Raw genomic sequence first — 24,532 nt, forward strand, 5'->3', positions numbered from 1 at the left:
TTATCAAGTCACTTTTTCATGTGCAGTTGTTTGACAACAATATGGTAGATCCTGAGATTTGGCACAGTACAAGTCTATACATTCCTGAAATTCTTACATCTTCAACATAAACAACAACAACAAAAAAAGTACTTATTTTCAACATGTGACAGTAGATGTGACAAAACTGCATATTGACAAAATGACATACAGTATATGATGTTAGCACATCATGAACAAATTCTAAAATGGTGTACTATATCATCTTGCATACAAGTGACAAGCAACATAAAAAACTACAGGAAGTGCAGCCACATTTCCTTTATCCACGTGATTTGTAATAAATGTATTTAATTCACCTGCTGGTGAAGATTACAATTTTAGTTTGAGTCATCAGAAACAATTGTTTTACAAACAATCCCTCTGCAGATGAAAGACCTGTGCTCCCATTGCTCCCACTGTCACACTGTCACACTGCAATGTGTAGTTTTTTAATGCTTGAATACTACCTGGAGGCCAGGTTTGCTGTGTGGTGATTAACTTAGGAATATACAAGATATAAGCACAAGACTGAAACGGTGAAGGTCTTATAAGATTATGACACAATCACAACTCCAGGGCCCTGAGGGCAGCCACCAGCTTTTCCTGGTTAATCCAGCTCTATGCATTATGTCCAGTGTCACAGTCAGACTGCATTTTTGCCGTGAAACAAAGAAAATTTAGGCTGTATAACTGTGATGTAATGCTGGTAACATTACATTTGGATCTAAAATTTTGGACATTTTCGGTGAGCACTGCGTATAAATGAGTTTTGACGCATTAAGCATATGTTGTGAATTTCATTGCACCTTATGAATGTGGGCATGATGTACATCACATTAAGCACAAACGATTAAATGTTTGATTTGCCGTGAACATGAAAACCAACTTCTGCAAAAAGAACATTGAGTCATGGAGCCTTCAGGGATGTATATGATTTTAAATCATTCAAACTGTCATCACCACATCTCCCCTCTCCTCCGCACACCTGGCGAGATGCTTGAGTGCGGAGTTGGGTACCACGTGCCACGCGCCACGCGCTCAGTAGCCGACTGGCTTGGATAGTCGCGGTGCGCGAGCCGCGGGTCCCACCCGCCACACAAGCCTTCCGCGCGCCAAACCCGAGACAACACGGACCGACTGACCGGGGAGAAACAGGAGGAGAAAGACTAGAGGCAGAGAAAGAACATCGCTTTCCTCAACGAGTCTTCTTCGTGAAGGTAAATTATTTTATCCATGTTGTTCCTAATTGCTTTTTGTGAAGATAATATCGAGATTTCTTGCTTTGAGAAACGCGCTGTTGACAGTTTCGAACATACCAGGGAGCGGTATGTTTATTGTTTCCATGCCTTTTCATGATGTTAAACTGACGCTTGTTTGAATATTTAAGTTGCAAAATAGACATTTTTCTTACCCTCATAATCAGGGTGGAAGCGTCTAATTACCTCAATTTACTCATTTCTATGAGAAGAATGGAGTTTACTCTATTTTTTTTGTTTGACAAACTTGTTTGAAGAAAGAGTGGAGACACAAATTACATTTTTATCTGACTTTAACAGGTTTTTATCTACTATTTGTCATCCTTTGCTCCCCTCCAACACATGCATGCGTCCACCGTGAATCTACAGTTTAGAGATACAATAGATACAAAGCTAAACTCAAATCTGTCATTAAAACCTTCTAATATTGTGTTTGGCTGCAGGTGGTAAGCTAATCGAGATAGACTCTAATGCATTGTAATAATATGACACATTTACATTTAGAAAAGTGAAAGAAACTGGAAGGGGAGAAGGAGAAAAAAAGAGAGACGTTGAGAATATGTGATATGCGCGACTAAATAACGATTTCTTACAGTCGGTTAGGGGGATAATGACGCTGATATCAAAATATTTTTAAGGAACAAGGATTATTGGTTATATTTTATGTTTGTTTTTAAAAAAAAGTCATATCTATTTTTGATGTCATCGCATAACTTTAATTAGTTCTACACTACGCCTACTTGGGATTTACATGGTTTATACAGCGCCAATAAAAGCGTGGGCAAACGGAGTTTAGATGAGTTTTCCTCCTCTTCATTCCTGGAATCCAACTGGCTCAAAAGGCTCACTAACAGCTTTGATATTGATTGTTCAGCAGGGGAGCGTTTGTTACTGTTTCAGCACCGCGGACAGCGACTTGTGCTCGAGCCAAAGATTACATGGCAGGCGTAGCAAACAGCTGGCTTTGGTTATAGTCCAGAGGAGGTAGCCAACGATTAGATTCTGACTATATGACACACTAAATTACTTAACCATTGACCAAGGTACACATAGAACATTTGTTTTAGGTATCTGAAAACTAATGACATTCTGGGACTTACTTCTACAAATGTGCTGGAGGCACAGTAATCGCCTACATTCACTCTGTAATCAGTAGTTAGTTAAAGGATGTGGTCCTGTGAGGGGAAAATGAAGAAATTATTGCTGTTATGAGATTTATAATTGCATACCTTGTAATCTGATCAGTAATCAAATGTAAGTGGTAATACAGAAGTGGCAATTATAAAAAGTAAACTGAGTTTAAGATTCAATTGCAATTTCAGTATGTCCTTATTGTAAAAATTCAGATTTATCTGGATTTTTTGTTGATTTATCTAATTGCAGCACTGTGCAGCCCACAGGCCTACTTGGCTGACAGCCATTTCTCGGTGTGCCAGCCAGACAAATACTGTTATAACACCAATTTAGACAGCAGTGGTGTGGGCTGCATGGGATTATTTTTCAGCAATTTTAGAAGAAAAAAATGACTTCTTGTCACTGTACAGGCTCAAAACAGGCAGCCCTCTGGCAACTCATACCCTCCCTGGATGATAAACTGCTTGTTGCAATGAGACAGACTAACATAATTTAGTCCACATTATCTGGACATAATAGTGTGGTACTTCTGACTGTGAATCAAAGACAAATAAGTTTCACTTCTATAAAGATTTTAGGTTTGTTCACTTTCAATCCAGTCTTTCAAAAAGACATTTATACGTATGGCTACCCAAATTTTTTATAGATCCAAGATAGATTTATAGATTTTCATAGAAGCTCAAAAGGTTTAAAGAGCTTTAGCTGATTTAATTGAAAGTTAGTTGACTTAAACCCTGCTGTTATTATCAGACATTGTATTTAACTGATGCCATCATTAAGATGTTGTAGGCATTGCTTTCATATTCATGCAGAATCCTATCCATGTCTTCAAAAGCTAAACCACTGATGTGAATCACATATTTAACCCCTGGCAGTCAGTGAATTTTTGCGTTTTTCATGTCTGGTGTGTGCAGCTTCATAGCAATTTTCAAAGGCACAAGGATCCAGAGACTTTGTTGCAAAGGGATTTACAGCCATATACATCCATATGTCACTGAAATCATGCAGTCTTCCTCCATTTCTCTTCCACCCGTGTGTCTTGTTAACCCAGTAACACCACTGTTCATAGTTTACCAATTAGTCACCCCTGCCAACATGGAAACACAGACAGGTCATCATTACTAGAAAAATCTGATACAAATTTCATATTGAGAAATATGTTCAGTGTCCTCAATTGTATATTGGACTGCCGTATTACCATACACCATGTATAGTATTCTATATTATAGTGTATTATTGGTGTCATAATAGCCAGCCAGCTATGATAAAAGCTTGTCTGATATCAATTAATGGTAAAATTAGTTAGTATAAGAAAATGTTTATCGTTAGTAAAATTGTAAGTTCATTTAGTTTTAGTTTAGGTTTATATCATGAACAGTAAAACAAATCTGTTTAATACAGTAAACAAACATTCCCCAAAGCCTCAACCTAGTCTCTCAGCTGCACTTCATTTGTTTCAGTGATCACTCAACCTCTGAAGAATGTCCTGGTGGGAATATCCTCAAAAAAGTAAAACTCAGTGATCACAGCTGAGAGAGGTGCTCACACCCTCTAGCGTGACAGTGATCCACTTTCTCAGTTTTAATTTAAACTGACAATATACAGAACCATGCAGCTTAACGCAGACTCTGGTAGTCATTATTAAAGTCAGTTCTTCTGGATGTGGACTAACAATGGAAGAACATATACATACCATAACTGAACATACTGTATAATTTATTAAATACTCTGTCTGTTTGTGTTGAAACTTTCACTAAATAGCATCCGCTGCATCTTTAATGGTTCTTCTATCATTCTTTATATTCTATATTTGTGGATCTGTGTGTGTTTTCATATTATATGTTCCTTAAAGTTGTCTTTGCTGTATTTGTGCCTCTGTGTCTTTCTCCTGTATTCCTTTGTATCCCCACTCCAGCATGTAAAATGCACCGCCGAATAGGAAGCCTTGTTTTGGGACTCGCTCATCAGTCCGTTCATGCTTGACTAATTCGGAGGCCTCTCTGTATAGTGTTGCCTGGCGACAGGGCCAAGTCAAGCACTTATAAATGGGAGACTTGTTCTCATAAGAAAGACGGGTAAATGGATGTTAGTGCTATTTCTGTGGGTCACTGTTTTTTGTGCCAGAATCAATGGAGTGTCAACCCTTTTAGAGATCACTGGTGTTGAATTCAGTTTGGTTTTATTAGATTAAATAGACCTGTCTGCCATCTTTGTTACAAATATGTTTACATGGAATAAAGCAGTTTAAGATAATTGTTCCTCATGTACGCAAAGTTTTGGTTAAACAAATAGGTCTTTGAAGGATCTTTCGCACTGAAGATATGTAATTTAATGTCTTTGTTCAGGCCTTCACTGTTTATCTTTATCTAGTATTCATTTATGTTCATCAGAAGATATTAAATGCAGAGAACAAGTTGCATATTTTAAAAATGCTCAAAACACTGCTCAAAGCCAAAACCATTTGCTAAAAGACATAAGGGAACTGCCATTGGAACAGCATGAAAGGCAGAGCTGCCCCATCCAATTAAGATGATCTGACATTACAGGAGAGTACTACGTTTAGATGCATGCTGCTCTAGAGTCTTGTGCTTGAGGGAAGAGAACACCTCCAACATTAGGTCATCTGGTTCAACTGTGATCAAATATGTGGCAACATTAACAGTCAGTCAAGAGCTGGATGACTTAGTTTGAACCCGAATCCCGTGATTCTAATGTGGAGAGGAGGTGAGAATCTGACACAAGAAATTTCCACTTCGTTCTCCGTCTTGACAGCTCGCCACCACCACCTCTCTCTGCTTTTTGCCAGATGATGCTTTACAAGTCGTCTCGCCTACAGCAGGGACTTGGCTTCTACAGTGTGCATTTTCACATTTTTGGTAGGCATGCCTTCAAGGGAGCGCTAATGCTTCTCCAGAATTAGACTTCTTGACATCTCCATCGAATGCCAGAAGCCAGCATAGGTCAAAGATTATGGTTGATGTATAAGAGCATTTGGGGAGAAAAATGTCCTCTGTGACATGGTGCTAACTAATAGAATCATATAGTTAAGGGAGCAGACAAAACAACAATGCTACTGTGAACAGATTGGAAGAGTCCTTCATTAGCAGCTCTGCTAAATTGTTAATGTAGCACTAGCTGCTTCTATTAATTACATAAGCATAATAAATTAGTAGTAGGTTTAACAGACTCTTCCCAACTGCACAAAATAATTGTTCAGTTGTTGTGTTTTTTATTTGGACACGAAATATTATGTATAAACATATGACACAATCAAACACTTGCTCCAGTCGGCACATAATCACATTAAATATTTACCATGAAAGGACTAGCTTGATATGCTTGCAGGGGGCGGATAGTCTCTGTTAAAACTGGGCATTGCAGAGTCTGAACTTGACACTGTGGACTGAAAAATGTAATTTCCTCATCCCTTATTGGGTGTATTTCAATCTGTTTTTCCTCTTAAAGGACAGATAAAAAAGATTGACATGGTGTTAAACTGGTGAAATGGCCCTTTAAGAGCTATTTGACAGGATGTGAAGGATGTGAATTTCTATGCAATTAACTGACAACAGGATGTATGTATGCGTATGTGCATGCATACTGTACTGCAGGCATGTGCAGTGTTCTCCCTTCAGTACGTATGCTGAAACTGTACAATAGCAGATCTCAGCAGGCCGATGATGGGGGGCCGCCAGCCTCGTCCAGCTGTGTCCGTGGCTTGATGACATATCTCCTCTCGTCCATTGGACTGCTATTGTCCTCAGGCTCCTCCAGCCAACCCTAGCAACAAGCTACAGCAACTAAATCCCACAGTGTTAGTTGCCTGTCCACATCAAAGGCACCAGAGGGATTGCACTCGCTGCCACGCTCTTACAGACACAGTAAGTGGGTCAATAAGCTCAACAAAAGAGATCCATGCCATGACGTTGACAAACCCTCGACAGAGATGAACAAATACAAAAATTCAAATAAGGGTGTTTAGTTGTTTTGAAGCTCATCGAAGCTCAGTGCTCTCAGCACAGCCATGGGCCATACTCACTAGTTCAGCAGGTGGACAATATATTTTTGAAAAGTATTTGCAATTTTTTTTTTTACCTTTAAACTAGAGATTCTCCTTTTAACTTTGTCAAGTGAGGAAAAGGTGAGGTTAAAAATCCACCATGTGCTTGTGCAAATCTTCTTCTTAAGCCAATAATTGTGTTTTGCAGGCCTTTGTGTTACAGTACAGGTGAACTATTTACTTGCCCTACCTTGGAGGTCTGTCTTTCAACATATGACACACTTGAAAAGGCTGGAGACATCTGTGTTTGTGTGATTGTTCTTGCTGAAAGTGGTATGTTTGGCAGTGAGCCAGCTTAAATTAAGGTTGACAAAAGGTTAGGTGCACGTTAACAAAAGTAGACAGAAGAGGAATGCCCCACTTTTCGTGATGATATTACCAGATACCAGCATGGCCTCTAGACTCCTAGTGGTATTGTTCAGTATTACATCACTGCCTTTTGAAAAATGTTTTGTGAACTAGTGTAACACCGGGAAAATAGAGTATTTCTGTAATTTCAACATAATTTAATTGAAACAATTCTGGTCAATTGTGACATATTTTAAGATGACAGGAACATGTTTGCTGAATTCATCATCATGTTAAAGCAGGAGCGGATTCATGTCACACATTCAAACAGGTTTTTAAAGGGAACACTTATGTTTATGCAGGAGAGCGGTTGTTTTGTGTATCCCTTTACAGGCAGGAAGGGACTCCGAGGCTTTTTTGTTGGTCCCAGCTTTGAACATCTAATGAGTAATATTTATCAATAAAAATAAAAGCTTTTTGCTCAGCTCAGATCAGTCCCCATTTATAATCCTTTAGAGACCAAAGCATTGAGTAGAATTATGAATATTCATAAAGGACTAGTATTAATGTGTGTGTGTATGTGTGTGTGTGTTTGTGTGTGTTTTGTGTCTAGCTAACGTTCTTAGCCGGTTGCTTGTGTTACAATAAAAACAAACAAAACAAAACAAAACAAAAAAATGTCCAAATGTAGGTTTAGTAGCTCTCTGCCATTATTGTGTATTGTGCTCAAAATAGATAGAATTGGCTGGCTTAACACTATGGCGGACTAATTCTTCCCGTTTTGTGGAAACTTCATAGTATGTCTATACTACACAGTGTCTTTCCTCAACCATTTATATTACAGAGCAATTTTTTTCAAGCGTTCGAGTTGGATATCTGTCACTTTTACATATGTGGTGTCAATCTGTCTGGACCCCTTCTTGCTCTCGATTTGAATAATGTCTGTGTCAAAACCATCTGGCTTGTTGCAACAACCTATGAATAGTGTGAGTCATGCCATGGTGTTACAGAAGTTTCAGAAGCTGTATGTCACAGAAAAACATGTCTAATCATGCCTGTATTCTATGAAAATACATATATAACTTTATCATGAATGTTTTATTTGAGATTCAAATGCAAAATGTTGTATAACATAAATGTTAATGATGATCATCACAATTTCCTTGTCTACTTTTGTAGATGCTTGAAAAGTAACTAGCCTAAATAGCTCCGCTTCTTTCTCTTTCTGTAATGACACCCTATTCATGGAAGTCCACTTTTAGGTGCAATCAGCACTTGGATGTGTGCTTTTTGTGTTGTACAACCAAAAACAGATCTTTGGTGAGCACAGAAACACACAAAAAAAATGGAGTGAGTGGAAAGCATACATCTTGTCTGCAACTTGTAACTTAATGCTAAATGACTGAAAATAGAGCCCTTACATGGATATTGTAAATGAATGGCCACTGATTGCACAGTAGTCAAGAATAGCTGAGGTTTAATGATATTCCTTTCTCATTAATGCTGCTCCTTTGTGCTTTAGTGAACTCTGATTGCTTATGCATTCATCCCATCTGCTTCCAATCACCATTGCTCTTTCTGGTCCAATACGCTGACCTATGGTTCATAGTTCAAAAGCAGGTTCATTCTCGAGAGACAGGTAAAGGACACTTATCTAAAGCTAAAAATCATCCAGATTGGATTTGTGTTCTTTTTTACAATACTATTTTTCTTTGTTTGGAATTTAAAGTCATACGGGTATTATGAAAGATAGTTAGATATTTTCTTGCTATGTGACTATAATCATAAATGTTATACTTACATATCTTAGAAACGTCATTTCAAATATGCCTCTGCCTGCTATTCTCAGGTCATCTAAATAAGATGAGTAATACTCCAAGAATGCATGCTCGTACCTGTGCGCACACACATGCACAACCAAGATAAACTAGTTCATAGCTTGACATGTGAAGCAAGAGAAAGAAAAACAGAAAGAAAGAAGAATTGTATGTATCAAATGTACATTTTAATTTCAACTTCTGAAATATGGGTTCTGCTTAACCCTTTAAAATCCACCGGGTCACTGGCGACCCGCTTAAGCCAGTTGTAAGAGGTAGCATCACGCAGTAATGAGTAAAGGCAATTTGCACAATTTGGCCAATTGGAGATCATTGGAGAGGTTTGGGTACACCAGTGACACCACAAACCAAAAACTCCCTAGCTCCCATAAGGTTAGACCTAGAGGTCTGGAATTTTACACAGGTTGACAAGATGTAAAAGGTATACAGTGTACTGCATAGTTCTGGCATAAAGCATGTCCTAATTATTATTATTCAAATATGACTCATGATAGACGAGGACCAAAAATACTTATTTGTACTGGTTTAATTTTGTTTGTGTTTTAGCCACATGCTAAACAAACACATTTCCAGAAACTAGAAGATGTCACTTGTCAGATGAAACCTAATACATGCATCATAGCCTTACAGTTCTTCTGTTATAAGCTTTTCCATTTGGGTGTGCCAAATAGGCGAAAATTCTATAAAAAGGGTGGATGTTAAGGGGTTAACAGAGACAACACAGATAAACACTGTTAGATAGGAGGAAGAGATGCAAGAGGTGTAATGTACTGTATGTAGGCCATGTAGATGAAGCTTATTCACAGCCTCCGTCTCTCATTAGACTTTTACTTTCAAACAGAAAATAACTAAGACTAACTATTAAAAGATAATAAAAAAAGTAACAGCAACAACAACTTGTAAATGTATCTTATTAATAGTATGTGTTGGACTTACAGCAATAGTCTTGTGGGATGTTTTACCCTTTGTGTTAAGAAGTGGGGCAACTGGCTTTACATCCATTAGAGGGATGAGGTCTGGAGCACATAGTTGTGTGTTAAATGATCTTGCACAAGGAAAAATACAGAATATATTCTTTACATTGAACACAAACCATATAAATAATGTTACCTGATTAACATGTATTGTTTTCTATAATATCCAATTGTATTTATAATGTATATATTTGTAGGTTGTGGAAATATGGCATTGCATACATGGCTAGATATAAGAATCTTTCTATTGTATGAGAACTCGATCCATGAGGCTTGCTTTTTGTTGAAACTTTAATTGCTATATCATTATTAAAAGCTTTATTTATAACCATTATCTCCATTATCCCTCCTTTGTCCCGTATATTGAAGCACCACTTCTGAGCTGCGAGCTGGTAGATGTATGGAGATCTCTCCACTCTGTTCTCCCGAGGCTTTACATCCAGTCATGACGTTGATCCATGAAGATGAAAAAGTCTTATGAAAAGTTGAAAATCCTTTCACATATTCACTTGCCATCTTTCCAGTCTTCCAGTGAGCGCTCAATGTGGCAGCACACTGAGAACTCATTATATGAAATCAATTCTTTTCAACGCATATCCTATGCCAAGCTCCCCAGTGCTCCAGCTTCCGGCGAATGTGGGCACCAGCTACATACGAACAGATCCATCGTTTTGTGTGATGAGCGCACACATTCATATGCTGACACATAATGTAAACCATCTGCAATGCTGCTTCTGCATCACTGGATGTAACAGAGAGGAAGTGGATTTATCAGATACTAGGAGTTGTGCGTGGTTTTAGCAGAAACTAAACTTAGCAAATAAAAAAAATTATCTGAAAAACTAAAACAAATGTATTAATAATAAATGTAAATAATGTATCTTCTAACACGCCTCACTAAACCTTTGGTCCTCCATAAAGTGGTTATTTAAATTCTAATGAGAGATTTGGAGGCTAGGGGATCTTTCCCAGATTTTCTTTCTCAGCTGAAAGCCCTCCGCTATCATATTCCCATTCATTACTTTCCATTCATTTCCAACTCATCTCTAAATGGTGTCAACAGCAATTATTTATATAAAGTGTTTGGTGTACAGTCCTATGGTAGCAACTGTAATATATTTAAATATTACACCCACACTGTCCACACAGCAACCCTCAGTTACCCCCCAAAGCCGTTAATCACATATTCCAGCTTAAGTTGTTCTTTAAGCAATTAAAAACATGTTGGTAATAAATACCTTCAGGTACATAGCATGTAGAGTTTTTCTGAAACCAGTGTGAGTATCTTTAGGGAAAGATAGCGGTATAAATAATTCCACTAGTATCAAGAGGATCCTCAAATCCAGCTAATTTTCTTTATATACAAGTGATTTCAGCGATCAGATGATGGTTTCACTGTTTTTTGAAGACTCAGAACATTTCTTTCCTTTTGCTTTTCCTTTAGGAGACAGCATGTAAAAATCCAGCTACTTCAAAAAAAAAAGTCATTGTAGTTTTCTTATTTTAAGAAGTTTTCCTCATTTGTTTTCTCCAATCTTCCTGTTTTCATACCTCAAGGGCAGTTTGATCTTGTCTCTAGAACCTTTTCATAACAACTTATTTCCCTTTACTTTGGTGTTTTAAAGATGTTTTTTTCTTTCTCTTTCAGCTCCCCTTTCTGCCGGCGGCGCCCTCTGCTCTTGAGGCTGTGGTATGAGCCTATGTGGCAGGAAGGCGCTGACGTTGCTGAGCAGCGTGTTCGCTGTTTGCGGCCTGGGCCTGTTGGGGATCGCCGTAAGCACCGACTACTGGCTCTACCTGGAGGAAGGCGTCATCCTTCCCCTCAACCAGAGTACCGAGATACGCATGTCCCTCCACTCTGGCCTCTGGAGGGTTTGTTTCTTGGCTGGTAAGTTAATATGAAGTCTGGAATAAATGGATGCCATAAATCAAGACCTATGCAAAGTTAAACTATTTATTTTATCCCTTGCTTATCAAGGTAAGGTGAACCAGATGTATCTTCTTTCAGTCAAGACTTATCTGGAGAGTGATCTGCTCAAAATTGTGTGTCCACTAATTTGATTATCACCAGTGGCAAATACTGAAGTGTCCATTTGACTCTTCAGGTATAGTGTTTTAAGTAAAACTGAACTAATATTATAGATGTATAACGTTTCTGTTCAGACATGAGCTCCAAAATCAGACTGAAAATTTAGTTCCAAACAGAAATTTCCATGGAAAGGTCCAGATTCACAAAGATTCCTGTGCCAGGGTCATTTGCACATAATTATGCAGTTGCCATGTTACTCACTAAGAAATGTATTTACTGTAGAGGAACCCTGTGGCACAAACCATTGCTGTTTGTCTTAGCCATTCTGTGTGGAAACATTGCATGCAAAATCTTAATGCCATCTTTCAAAGGATCATGCATGTTCTACACAAATATTTTAGGTAATGGAAATATTTGTATGGTATTAGACCAGATCTTTATATTGAAGAATTCATTGAAAAACGTTAAAATGCACATATAATTTATTTTCACATGTCACATCTATGATGAGGTGCAAAGAGTTTGACAAAGTCATTTTATAATCTTATAATTTTTCAGCAGCCTTCATCAGCAAATTCAAATTTTCTCAGTTGTCATGGAGTTAATTTAGTTGTCAGACCACCGGTTATCACATGGCTTAAGTATGGAACATTGGTCACATGATGACAACTTAACCAGCTCCATAACAACTGAACAAATGCCATTTGCATTTGCGGTTGAAAGCTCTGGAAAAAAGCAACTAAGTGGACCTGGACTTTCACACCAAGTTTTGTGAATCTGGGCCTGAATCTCTTCATTCACTATACTCTATATTGCACTTGCTCACTCACCTATATTTCTTTCCTACTACTACTACTCTAGTTTTTGCTTAGTGTTTGAATACTGGAGCATGAGTATTTTAACTTTGCATTTAGCTCTGGGCAGTGATGGGACCAGTACTTCTCCTTTTGTATGTGAACTCTACTTTAATTCTAAGCTGCATCCTTGAATGTGTGAAGTATTTTATTTCAGTTGAAAGATGAGTTTGCAAGACATCGTCCCTCATGACTTACCCAAGGGCTGATTCACTCTCTGTAGCTGTAGAGGCACCATGGATTGCTGCAGAAGACCTTTTTCTTTTTCCCTCTTTTTGACCTGCATCTTTTTTTTCTACCACAGCACTTAATATGAAAAATTACATAAGGTTACAAAACCTTACGTCGTCCCACATTGCATGCTTAAACACCTTTTAGCCTATCAGAATATTGTTCCTTCCCAGCTTCAACATCACAAAGGCATGCCTGCAGGTCTTGATTTCGAAAAGAAACACTAACTGTTAGATTTTATTCTTTTTGTAGAGACACAACACTCCAGACAAGCGTTGTCCCAGAGTAAACCAGGTATCAACATTTGCTCTTACCCTCTTGCTCCCTCTGGTAATGGCAACAATTGACTGTATCAATATGCTGTTACTGTACTTAAATGTGTAGATGCTAAACTCTATTTATGCTCTCATTATCATTCTCAGTTATATTTCTGTTGAGACATTTTTTCACCTGAAAATCTTGAAAAAAAACAAAACATGGCTCTGCAAATATTGCTAGTAGTTAAATGTTACCCTGCAATATTATCCCATTTACTGTTACAATGTTCCATTAACCCATGTCCCACAATTAACTGTTCGGTCATGGCAAATATGTGGGCAATCCAGTTGTGATTAGATAACAGATGTTTTCCTGCTGTGTAACAGGCAATTGCTATTAAGGAACTAATGGTCCACTGTGTATTTTAAGGGCAATTGAGTGGCCTTATTGCCCACTTAATGGTTGTGGTCCACAGTGTTTGACCCAGAAACAATTACTGCCCACTATCACAGTATACTGTTATGCCAGAGAATGTGAATGAGGTTGTGTGTTGTTTTGGTCAGTATTGATTTTGGTTAGAGTTCATCGGGTGTTGCTAGTTTCATTCCTGCATGAGCTCACATAGAGGATCTTTACCCACACAGCCGGCATTTACATTCTGTCACTGTGAGTGCTGTAATCATGTCCGATATAGGGCACTTCACCGCCTATTTATTGTTGGCTGCGAGGCTTTTAGCAGAACTAGTTGTTAGAGTATTCATGTCATCAAGTATAATCTGGACACTGAGTAGATTCATCTTGTTTTATTTATTTATTTTTAGCTGGATGTACTGTCCTTGGAAATTAGTGTACATCTTGTTTGTAACATTTATAGCATAATCTCCCCTTCATACAATTAGACTGTCAGTTCAGCTTTGCAGCAGCTGCTACATAGCATCATTAAAATTGCATTTGCATAAATTTTAATGTAGTTTAATGTATTCAACTATTAACGTTTTTCATTACAAGACTGGAATAGCAGTTACTGTAGGACATGCACACACACTGGGATGCATATGCACATGCATATGCACGCGGGTGGCGTGATGCACCTGTCAATGGTTTCACACTATTACAATTCCACAGGTGGCTTCAATGCACCAAGAAACACAGCAGTACACCAGCAAAGGCAGGGAAGAAGAAGACTAAACAATGCAGGATTTAAAGTACTTTAAAAACTGAGGCTGAAAATGTTTTAGGAGGAAGGAAATGCATTCAGTATCTCTGTTAGTAACTCTCAATGGAAACACAACGTTTGTTCGTTTACAAGAAAACTCCTCAAGGAACCTTTAAGTCTGCTCCATGAAACCATTTTCAGTAATAGTTATTATTTCTCTCTGTTGCAATTACATTTGAATGGACTTAACATTAATGAGTTGCCACATTTTTTTAAAAAACAAGCTTTGCTAAAACACAAAGCTCTACAAGCATGACTGTTAAACTAATGGTTTAACAACCCAGAGGAGGGAAACTTCAGGGAGACCTACCCTTACACTATCCCTTCATAATGGTTGACCGTAAGGATGTTTTTCGTTCAGTGAGATTAAATTTTGACTATGTGCGAAAAGCAAAAGAGAAAAAAAATGACAATTTTGGGGTTGCCTTCATACCTTGTTACATCTCTGTTACACTTTCTGATGCGTTTAGCCTTCTTCATGATGCATTCAGATCATCTCTTGATTTCCTTTCGCTAAGAAGTGCTTGAACTAGAAAGCTTATAGGGAATACAAGTATGAGATCCTATATCCTTATGTATATATAATATGTAACAGCACGGTCCTGAAATTTTGACCTGAGCCTTACCTGGGCTGGTCATTTTAGGCACCTGTATATTCCATCAGAACTGCTTTTCAGATGGTTTAAAAGCCTTGGAAAATTCCTCGCCTCACACCTTTCTGATGCTGGAATTGGGGAGAGGGTCTATGTCCGACAATTTCTGTATCTTTCTCAAACTGACTATCTGATATTAAACGCCATTATCCCCATATTTAAACATTTAAGCATAACAGGCATCCCATGTTCGAGTGTGGCCATTCAGAACAGTTTTGCCTTCTGACATGGTCAGTAAACACATCACATGAACTAGTTCTTTCCTAGAATAACTTCGGGCTGTGCCGGGCTGGGGCACCACAGTGAACAAAATTTTTCAACACTACCCTGCTAGAGCCTCGAGCAAAAGTTGTAACTCTGACTCTCTTTCTCCCTCTTAGTCTCTGTCTTGAACACAGTACACACACATACAAACACACACACGCGTGCGTTAGATCGACTGGTTATAGTCTAAAAATGCATTGAATGAAACAGTGCAGTAAAGACATGGTCTAGTCTGCTGTTATATTAGCCTGTCTATCATAATTATGTAACTAGTGCACAGACTGTACAAAAGGCATCCATCATATTGACTTGATTTGATAAGACACCAAAGACTAAAAGCCAAGTTTACACTCCTCAACAACCAGCTGAACCTCCAGAACTTGAAAAATTAGCAGCCGTTACATATTTTACTCTTTATATTATTAATGAGTAATGATTTAAAACACAGCCAAGATGGATTAGCTGTTTATCAGTAAACATTATCAGTGTGCATTGTAATAAATGTACCATTAAAATGCTTCATGGTAAGATTTAATGTTTAAAGGTATACTATGCAAGATTTTCCTGAAAAAACAAACAAAAAAACAAAGACCTATACCTATAAATTTCTGGGCGTCAACCTTTGGGCGGTGGGTGTGTAGCCCACAGCCAATTACACACCAAACACACCAAATGCGGCATCTTCCTGCAGGGTTGTGCGGAGGTGTGGGTGTGTTCATTTGTGCTTTAGAACATAACCACCATGAAACAATCAGAAAATAACGTTTTATTTATCTGATTCACTGCTTTGTTTCACTACCACCGCTCCCTCTCTTCATTCACTGTCTAGCTTGCAAGACCACCACTGCTCCCAATCTCTCCCTCAACTGTGCAATCAGCTTGCTCTGGTGTCATTGAGCCAGAGCGGCCATCTTTGAATGTTATGTTTACAAACAGCAACCGGCAAACCCTACATAGTATGCCTTCAATGTATACATTTATATTTTAGGTTTCACTTGAACCAAACCCCCAGTATGCACTGTCTTAACACATAACAGGCATTATGAAAGCTAATTACATATGCTGAACTACAAAATATCACCTAATCTTACACTTCATAGTGTGTGTGGAGCTAATGAAGTGTTGAGAAAGACATCAGTTGCAAGTGTGTGTATTTTTTGTGTATTTGTGTTTTGGTGCCTGTATTTGTCAAAGTGATAAAAAAAAGAAAGGTGCTAACATGTAACGCTGGTTGTTCCTCATCCAAATACTGACAGCAGAAGTAATGTATTATATCAAACAAGTTGTTGATTCTCGCTCACTTGAAACTTGCTATGAGGTTGTTTCTGAGTGGCATTCAACAGCTTCCCACATGAAATCTGCTGGAATAACAAAATGTTTCACAGCCATCATAGAAAGTCTACCCATTCCAGCATATGAAAATAAATCCTGTCTAGTTCCTGAAAACTTGACGTTTTTGAAGTACAGTCATTACCTTTTGCAATGATAGCTATAATCATAGTACAAAGGCTGCAAGACTTCCATGTATTCTAGTAAAATACTGTACATGCTGATGCGTTTGACTTTCCTTTGTCACAGTGGACCAATCAACTTTTTAATCAATTCTATAAAGCGCTTAACCTCGTTTCTATTCTAGGTTTATATGTATTTTATTGAATATGTTTTTTCCTCTCCTTCATTCCAGGGGAGGAGAAAGGTCGATGTTTTACCATAGAGTATGTGATGCCCACTAATGTCCAGATGACCTCTGAGTCCACTGTTAGTGTCCTGAGTAAGTAACTGTTCACACTTAACTATTATATGAGCAATGCTTCAGTTTTGTGAAATTGTTAAAGTCTCCAGTGTTTACTCGAGTGGCAGGTAAGGGCACACAGGTGGTGCAGTGGTTTAGTTCCAGTGCCCACCGCAAATATCAAGTGTTCTTTAGTGGAAAAGTGCAGTCCATCAAACAAAATCGTTCATGTTCACGGATGGGAAGCCAGGTGAGGTGTCTCCTGATTGTCTCAACTCCTGCTGGTTGGTTGGGGCACCTGCACAGTGGGGGGTGGAACTGTGGATGATACTATGGACCTCCAACGTGTTACAAACCTCCTGTGAAGCTCATCACAGGCAGGTGAAAAAAACAATTGGCAACACCATGTGTCACTGAGGTAGCATGTCTGTCTGCAGACCAACAGTAGAGTTAACACAAACAAGTCATCGGCAGAATCTAAAGTCCACACACGCATTACATGACCTTCGTCTGACCCGAATAAAAGTCGCGTGACTCGAGGCCACACCTCCACACTAAGCTGTCATCTTCCCATCACATGTGGTTTGTGCTATTCCTGGTCCAATTTCCATGGCCTATTCACTCCAGATAAGAGCTGTGTATGAAAAATTTAAGAGTGCTATTTTCATTTTGTAGACCCCCTGCAGGGGGGGAACATGCATGGATACACATAAGCCCTATTAGTGTGCAGACAAGCAGTTGGAACTTCGGCAAGAAATTCTGCCAAGACAGCCACTGCAGCTCTCATATCCCTCATGCCTTCAAGCGGCAGTCTGTAACATTCATTCTTTGGTGCCAAAATCAGAAGAACTACAGCAATGATAATGAACTCTCCCAAAGGTAAATCTAGTTGATCATCTGAATACATGTATATGCCTCACAACTCTCTCCGACGGTTGTCGTATCACATTTTGGGAACTCATTAACTGAAGTAGAGAAAATTGAGGGAAATTGTATAAAAAAAATGATAAAATTTTATAAAAATCCATCAGTACACATGCAATCATGTCTGTAATGCAATGAACAACACACTAATATAAAAACCACCAAAGATGTTTTTTTCTTTTAAGTACTGTATTAGAGAAGAAAGACAGAAACGGAAGTTAAAAAGTGGGAGACAGGAGAATTAATGTGAAGATGTGGAGGTGAAGAAGAGAGAAGTGAGAGAAAGTTGAATGTGAAAGAAGCACAGTGAGTGAAGAAGTGTACATGTGAGAAAGAAATAAGAAGACTCCTTGAAATGAGTAAAATAAAGACAGTAAGGATTTATGTGAAAAGTGATAATAATAGTTAATTGTTATTTTTGTGATAACAGATTTCAGGCACACTGGGAAAATAAAATGAACATACTGTGTGCATTAGTAGTAACTCAGTTGCATAAGGTCATTGATGTAAATGTATATAATGGCACGTTTCACTGTCTAATTATACAGTGCTGTTTATAGAAAATGACACTTTAAAGTACGTAACATCTATGTAATACCTTACTTTGCCGTGACTGTACCTGCCATTTGATCTTCTGTCACCATTTTGTTTCAGAACCGAAACTTTTCCTGAATTTTCAAATGTTTCAGACTCAATGTGAATAAAAAAGGCTCACTTGTACTTTGTTTTTTTCATTCAAACGAGTTTATGTGGTGCTGGATATCTACAGTAGACTGTAATAGGTCCTAACTTTACCCAACTAATTAAATAACCAGTTCCATTGAGGTTATGGCCTTAGACATCTGCTCCACTTAGCTGGAAGGGTAACATTTTGTATAATGGAGAACACAATGGGGGTCTGGGGAGAAGTATCCCAGACTCCCTGTACTTCTGGGAGGTACTGTACCATTTGCTCACGGTAGGGAGGTCCAACTTCATCTTAATATAAATAAAGAACCATGTCTTAAACCCATTAGGAGTAAGACTAGCCCCAGTGGAAAACCTCAGGGAAAACTCCTATTAAAAGTTTGAGAAAGTCAATAAAAAAAATGCATAAAAAGAAAAAAAAAACAAAAGTTTGCATTAGGACGAAGTTGTAACAACCATTATGTAATCAGCACATCTCAAATTACAAATTAAAACATAATTTTCTCGTTTCTTCTTCCAGAGATGATCCGTTCTGCCACACCCTTTCCTCTGGTCAGCCTCTTCTTCATGTTCATTGGTTTTGTACTCAGTAACATCGGACACATTCGACCCCATCGCACCATCCTGGCCTTTGTGTCTGGAATCTTCTTCATCCTGTCAGGTACTGGGTTTGGCTTCTATACACATATCCAAAAGAATAAATCAACAAACACATACAAAATGTGACAGAAATACCTTTAAAAACATACAACTCATTTAATTTCGAGTACAGTGACGTGTACTGTTGTTGTTTTCTTACCTGTTGCACGGTTCGTAATAATTTATGGCAACAAGAGGGATGGTTGTCATACAATCCTCCTTTTCTAGCCGTAGTCATTAGAAATCTGTCTTTCTGTCCTCTCCTCTCTCTCTGCCTTCCTCAGGTCTGTCTCTGGTAGTTGGTCTGGTGTTGTACATCTCCAATATTAATGACGAAATGTTGAACAGGACCAAAACTAACGAGGCCTATTTCAGTTACAAGTACGGCTGGTCGTTTGCCTTCGCTGCCATCTCCTTCCTGCTCACTGAGGTAACTTCACTACAGCAAATGTGGATAATGTAACCATATATCTCACATGGTTGGTTTCACTAGCAGGTATCAAAGCTAGTCCTTTTAAGCTTTCTTAACTAACCAAAATGTGCATCAAGGGCCTGTTTCTGCTTGCTGCTCAGGTGTACATCAACATGAGACATCCCAGGGAAGGTTCACTTGCTTAAAAACAGCACTGGCATCAATACATCTCTCATATGTTGCGTTCATGATTTACATAACATTTTAGGTTCTCATTAATGCTTAAATTAACAGCTAAAGACACTAATCTTTCATCTTAAATTCAATTTTCTTTGTGTGAGAGATGTATGAATCATTGTAGGGTAGAAAATAAATGCATCAAACATTAAGAGATTGAGTCTTTTAGCATTCTCATTTTGCGAAATCTAATCCTTGAGATGTAAATAACTGTAATGTATTTTTCTGTAAGAAATAGTCCCCATAAAACATGATCATTTAGGATTAATAAGCTATGATTCATGTGTTTATTCTATTTCTATTGTGGATAATGGATCCTGCCTTTCAACAAAGCAGTGGAGGTTACTTTTGATGCAGTTTAGTCGTTCACAAAATGTTAAATGTGCATTTGTCTGTGAAATTCTTTTTCTGTGAAATTCTGACTAGCGTGCAGTGAAGTTGGAAATTAATCAACAGAAGAATTATTAATCTCATTTAATGAAAGAAAGAAAATATTCAACACACATAGAGCACATACACACATGAGCGCTTGCATGAACACATTTGACTGAGTCATGATTCAAGTGTTCGCTGTAGGGGGTTGATTCTTACTGCTGATTATTGGGGCAAAAATATTAATCATCAAATAATTTAATATTTACTCCCATTTTGCAATAATCTTCAATAATCCTTTCAAGCAACTAATGAAATAAATGCTCTTAATGGTGAAAAATACTACAGCATGTTTAGTTTAGATTACTTTTAGTCAACTTTAGTCAACAACAAACCTTGAAAATGATGCAGAATCTAGTAGAAGATCAAAAGCAGGTAAAACAGAACTAATCAGGAACCATTTTCCTTCATTTCCCCTTTTAGACAGCAGGCGTCATGTCAGTGTACCTGTTCATGAAGCGCTACACAGCAGAGGAAATGTACCGGCCCCACCAGGGCTTCTACCGACCTCGCCTCAGCAACTGCTCCGATTACTCCGGCCAGTTCCTCCATCCAGACGCCTGGGCCGGGCGTGGCCGCAGTCCCTCCTCCATCTCCTCCGAAGCCTCCCTCCAGATGAACTCCTCCAACTACCCTGCCCTCCTCAAGTGTCCAGAATATGAACAGATGTCCTCCTCACCTTGCTGAGGCAGGCGATGAGTGGTTATGTGAGCACTACTATATGGGTCATTTTGATATGCCTGGATTTTGGCATATAATTGTCCAATAATTTGATATTATCCAGCTTGTATCACTACATGCCCCCTCTTCAAGTGTCCTGACTATGACCTGACTGTCTCTACCCTCCCTACTGCCAATTTTTTTTTATTTACACCTTTTGGTTCTGTGGGGAGGAAAAACTTAAGTTGAAGGTTAGCCAGTTCACTTTATTCTCAGCTAACCTGTCATGTTTCAGGGAGAGCTGTTGAAAGAGGAATGAGTTAGACCAGGTTCTACTTTTATCTGCTTTTCCTCTAGTTTTTAGTGATTGGTGACCTGCTGGAGGTGGCTCATCTGAACTGAAGAACTTGAGTAGCTTCAACCTGCAATCAGCAAGTCCAACTATTTGCCTGTAGTGCTGCCATAATCCTGATAGCGTTTTTTTTTACAGGAGTACATACTGCACATCTGTAGATGAGAGTGTAGGGATTAGAATGAGATAGGCAATCATTGCAAGTCTGCAGGTTTTCACTCACAAGCTAACACTAAAGCAAGTGATTTCAGCCAGAGAGCAGGAACTTCAGTTTTCTTTGAAGGAAAAGCTGTAAGTTACCGTAATTAGAATTATAAATCCTAGAAAGTGTCCACAATTCCTTAATCAATAAGATGATGCTGAAATTAATACTCAATTTGTGCAAACTTCTAATTTATAAAAGTGAATATAATTAGATAAAAGTGTGAAAACTCCTTGTTTCTATGAGCAGCACATGTGCACCAGCTGTTTGAGTGTAAACAAACAAATTTTACTCACATCCTGAGTCAGTTGTCATTAATCGAGGCGCTCCTCCTCCTCAGCTGCACTTTGTTCAGAGAATCTTTTTGTTGTGATATACTGTAGCTGTTCTCATGCTGTGTCAGTGGAGTCAGGAGCTAGAACTCCTTGAACCTTTTTCGTGTTCAGGCGCAGAGTTTATGAAACACATGATGAATGTGAATTTCAACCATTCAAACAGATTATTTTAATTGACATAACATTCTATAAACAAACTAGTTTGACAAGGGATACATGCTGGGAGAGAACTTCATCCTAACGTGTTTCACCCTCTAAGTACTGTATTTCAAGTATGAATTTAAACAGACCACACCAACCCTCAGTTAACAGCTAGAAATGCTGATGTTCCCCATTTAAGTCCATTGTACAGAGACCATGTTAGCCACAGGGTTTTTTATATAACCTTTTAAGCTGTAACTGAAAGTGGGAGGATTCACAGTTTTGTAGTATTTGTGGTTTAATCATATTGTGTCTTTATCAAGTATTAAAATTCTTTTTTTTTTTTATTTGAATACTTGGTTCCATTGGTCCCTTTCAGAAGTTTAAGTATTGACACCAAAGGAAACAACCGTATTTTAGGCTGCTAGTCCCATCATAACCTGTCCAGAAATACACACCTTATAAAGGTCTGAACCTAAATATTTAATGGCTATGTACATTTTGGAAGTATTATTGTATATTCTTGTAAAGGAAATAGATGAAACAAAAACAGTTAAAGACAAAAAGGTGTGTTCAATCAAAAGGACAAAAAAAAGAAAACAAATAGTTTAAGTGCACAACTCTTTTTATAGGATTAAAAAAAGAGAAGGCCAAAGGAAAGAAAATGGAGTTTCTGTGGTTTTGATGGAGAATGTGAATGCATCAGGTGGTATGAAAGAATATTTTCATATGAAGCCTATGTGAATGTAAGATGAGATGAAGGGAACACTGCTAAATGAGATTTTTCTGCATTATAGTAAAATACCTCTCCTACAGAGATATAATAACCCAAATTATAGATACAGTACATATTTTTCTAATTTTACCCCCTGTACTGACAGAATATTCTTAGATGTTTGACATACAAATATACCGCAGTCCTTAGTGTGCCAAGGAAGATATTTTACCCAAGTGGAAAGGTATTGAATATATACATTTCATGCAGCATTAAGTGTGAGTAAACATATTACAGGGAAACATTTTGTCTTGTGCAACAATTTTATGTTAGTTTGACATATATTACTAAAATTATTGTTAGTATTTAATATTGCATGGTGTGAACTCCACATATTATTAACGACATGCAACATTTCATCACTGGATCAATGGTATTCCACCTGCAGTACATGTAAACATACATAAACCCGAGTAAACACAAACTGCGCCAAGCTAAACTTTCACTCTCAAGCACTGTTTTTCAGTATATAGACCGATTACATTTTGTTTATTGAAAACACTGTACATATGAAATCATCAGTGTGTATATAGACTCATTTTTGTATAGATGGCAGTAAATATAAAATTATGGTTGTTTTGTCATTGGGTAGATTCATCTGCAATATTTGTGACGGCTGCTTTGCCTCTGCATCACATTGAGAATGTGAGCTTTTGCATCATGTTATATAAATGTAAAGTATTCAGATGGTGTCATTGTCAGATATGAAATGTCAATATCTGTGTATTTTTACAATCAGAGTAATTTTCATGATGTTAAATGTGCAATGAAGTACTGTATGTATACTCAATGAAATAAAGTCTAATGGGGTTTGATAAACAATAAGTTTGTTTCTTCTATAACTGTGTCTGGCTGCTTACTTCTGTCGACGGCAGCTGTTCATGAAATCTATCATAGAACCTGATTTTACAGCCACATTAAATTAAAAATAACATCCAATCTTATATTACCATTTTTTCATTCTTCTCTCATTAAGTATTTATTTATTATTTATTATTTAAATTACCCTTTTATGAATATTATAAAATAAAAACTCAGAGTTACATGATAAAAGAGACCCTGAAAACAGAAAACATTATAAAATAAATGTATAAAAACAAGTTATGTGGGGTAGCTGTTACTTAACCGAGAGCACAGGACAGTAAATGTACTTTGTACAGTGGACACTTTGGTTTCTTTTTGCCATTAGGGAAGTGGAAACAATGCCATCAACATGTGATGTAACAATCTATAACTTTATGTTACATTGAACAGTCTGAGTTGAGAGTTACATGAGAAAACCATCTTTCATTAAACTTCCAGTTATGGTAGATATGTAGCTCAGCGTCACCCTCTGTTGAGACACAGTTGAAATGCATATAAATAGAATACTGAAGATGTAACTTATAAATAAAAATATCAACTACTGATCACATTCATCGCTTTTTTGAGCCTCTTATGAACATCATGTAAAGTCACATTTCTTTCCCACTACTTTGCACTGTAACAAAAACACATTAAACAAGAGAGGAAAACTTTGTACACAGAGTAGATACTTTTATGTATTGTCACATGACAGTGATAGGGTCGATGACACTCACAGAGATTCAGACACATTGCCAATATGAACCCAGCGCTGCTCTGGCTGTGAGAGCTGGCACTCATCCATCTGGGTGAATGAGATGTAATGGGGGGCTATCAGCAGGATGGAAACAGCTTATCCGCATCAAGTACTGATGTGCCCAAACTGTTGACCTGATGAGCTGGCACGTCCCCAAATTGATTACTCCCAGCAATGAAACCACATGTTGCCAATATCACTGTTGGTGATAATTAATACTCATTAGTGATTTGACTTTAATTTAAGCTCTTAACAGTCTATTTCCCAAGAGGAAAATAACTAGTTTTATTATTTTCACATGAAAAGCCCAAGTAGACAAAATCTTCTG

General features: G+C 37.9%; 1 protein-coding gene across 1 annotated transcript; it reads left to right on the forward strand.

The window, feature by feature from the left end:
* Positions 1–1,005: 1,005 nt before the first annotated feature.
* LOC137175707 (voltage-dependent calcium channel gamma-5 subunit) lies at positions 1,006–23,014 on the forward strand. The gene is made up of 6 exons (XM_067581536.1): positions 1,006–1,238; positions 11,220–11,459; positions 16,761–16,847; positions 18,940–19,080; positions 19,343–19,488; positions 20,563–23,014. Exons 2-6 carry the CDS (start codon positions 11,264–11,266, stop codon positions 20,824–20,826), a joined length of 834 nt encoding a protein of 277 aa, XP_067437637.1. The 5' UTR covers positions 1,006–1,238; positions 11,220–11,263; the 3' UTR covers positions 20,827–23,014.
* Positions 23,015–24,532: the final 1,518 nt, after the last annotated feature.

Source organism: Thunnus thynnus, chromosome 3, assembly GCF_963924715.1.
Source record: "Thunnus thynnus chromosome 3, fThuThy2.1, whole genome shotgun sequence".
Classification (NCBI taxonomy): Eukaryota; Metazoa; Chordata; class Actinopteri; order Scombriformes; family Scombridae; genus Thunnus; species Thunnus thynnus.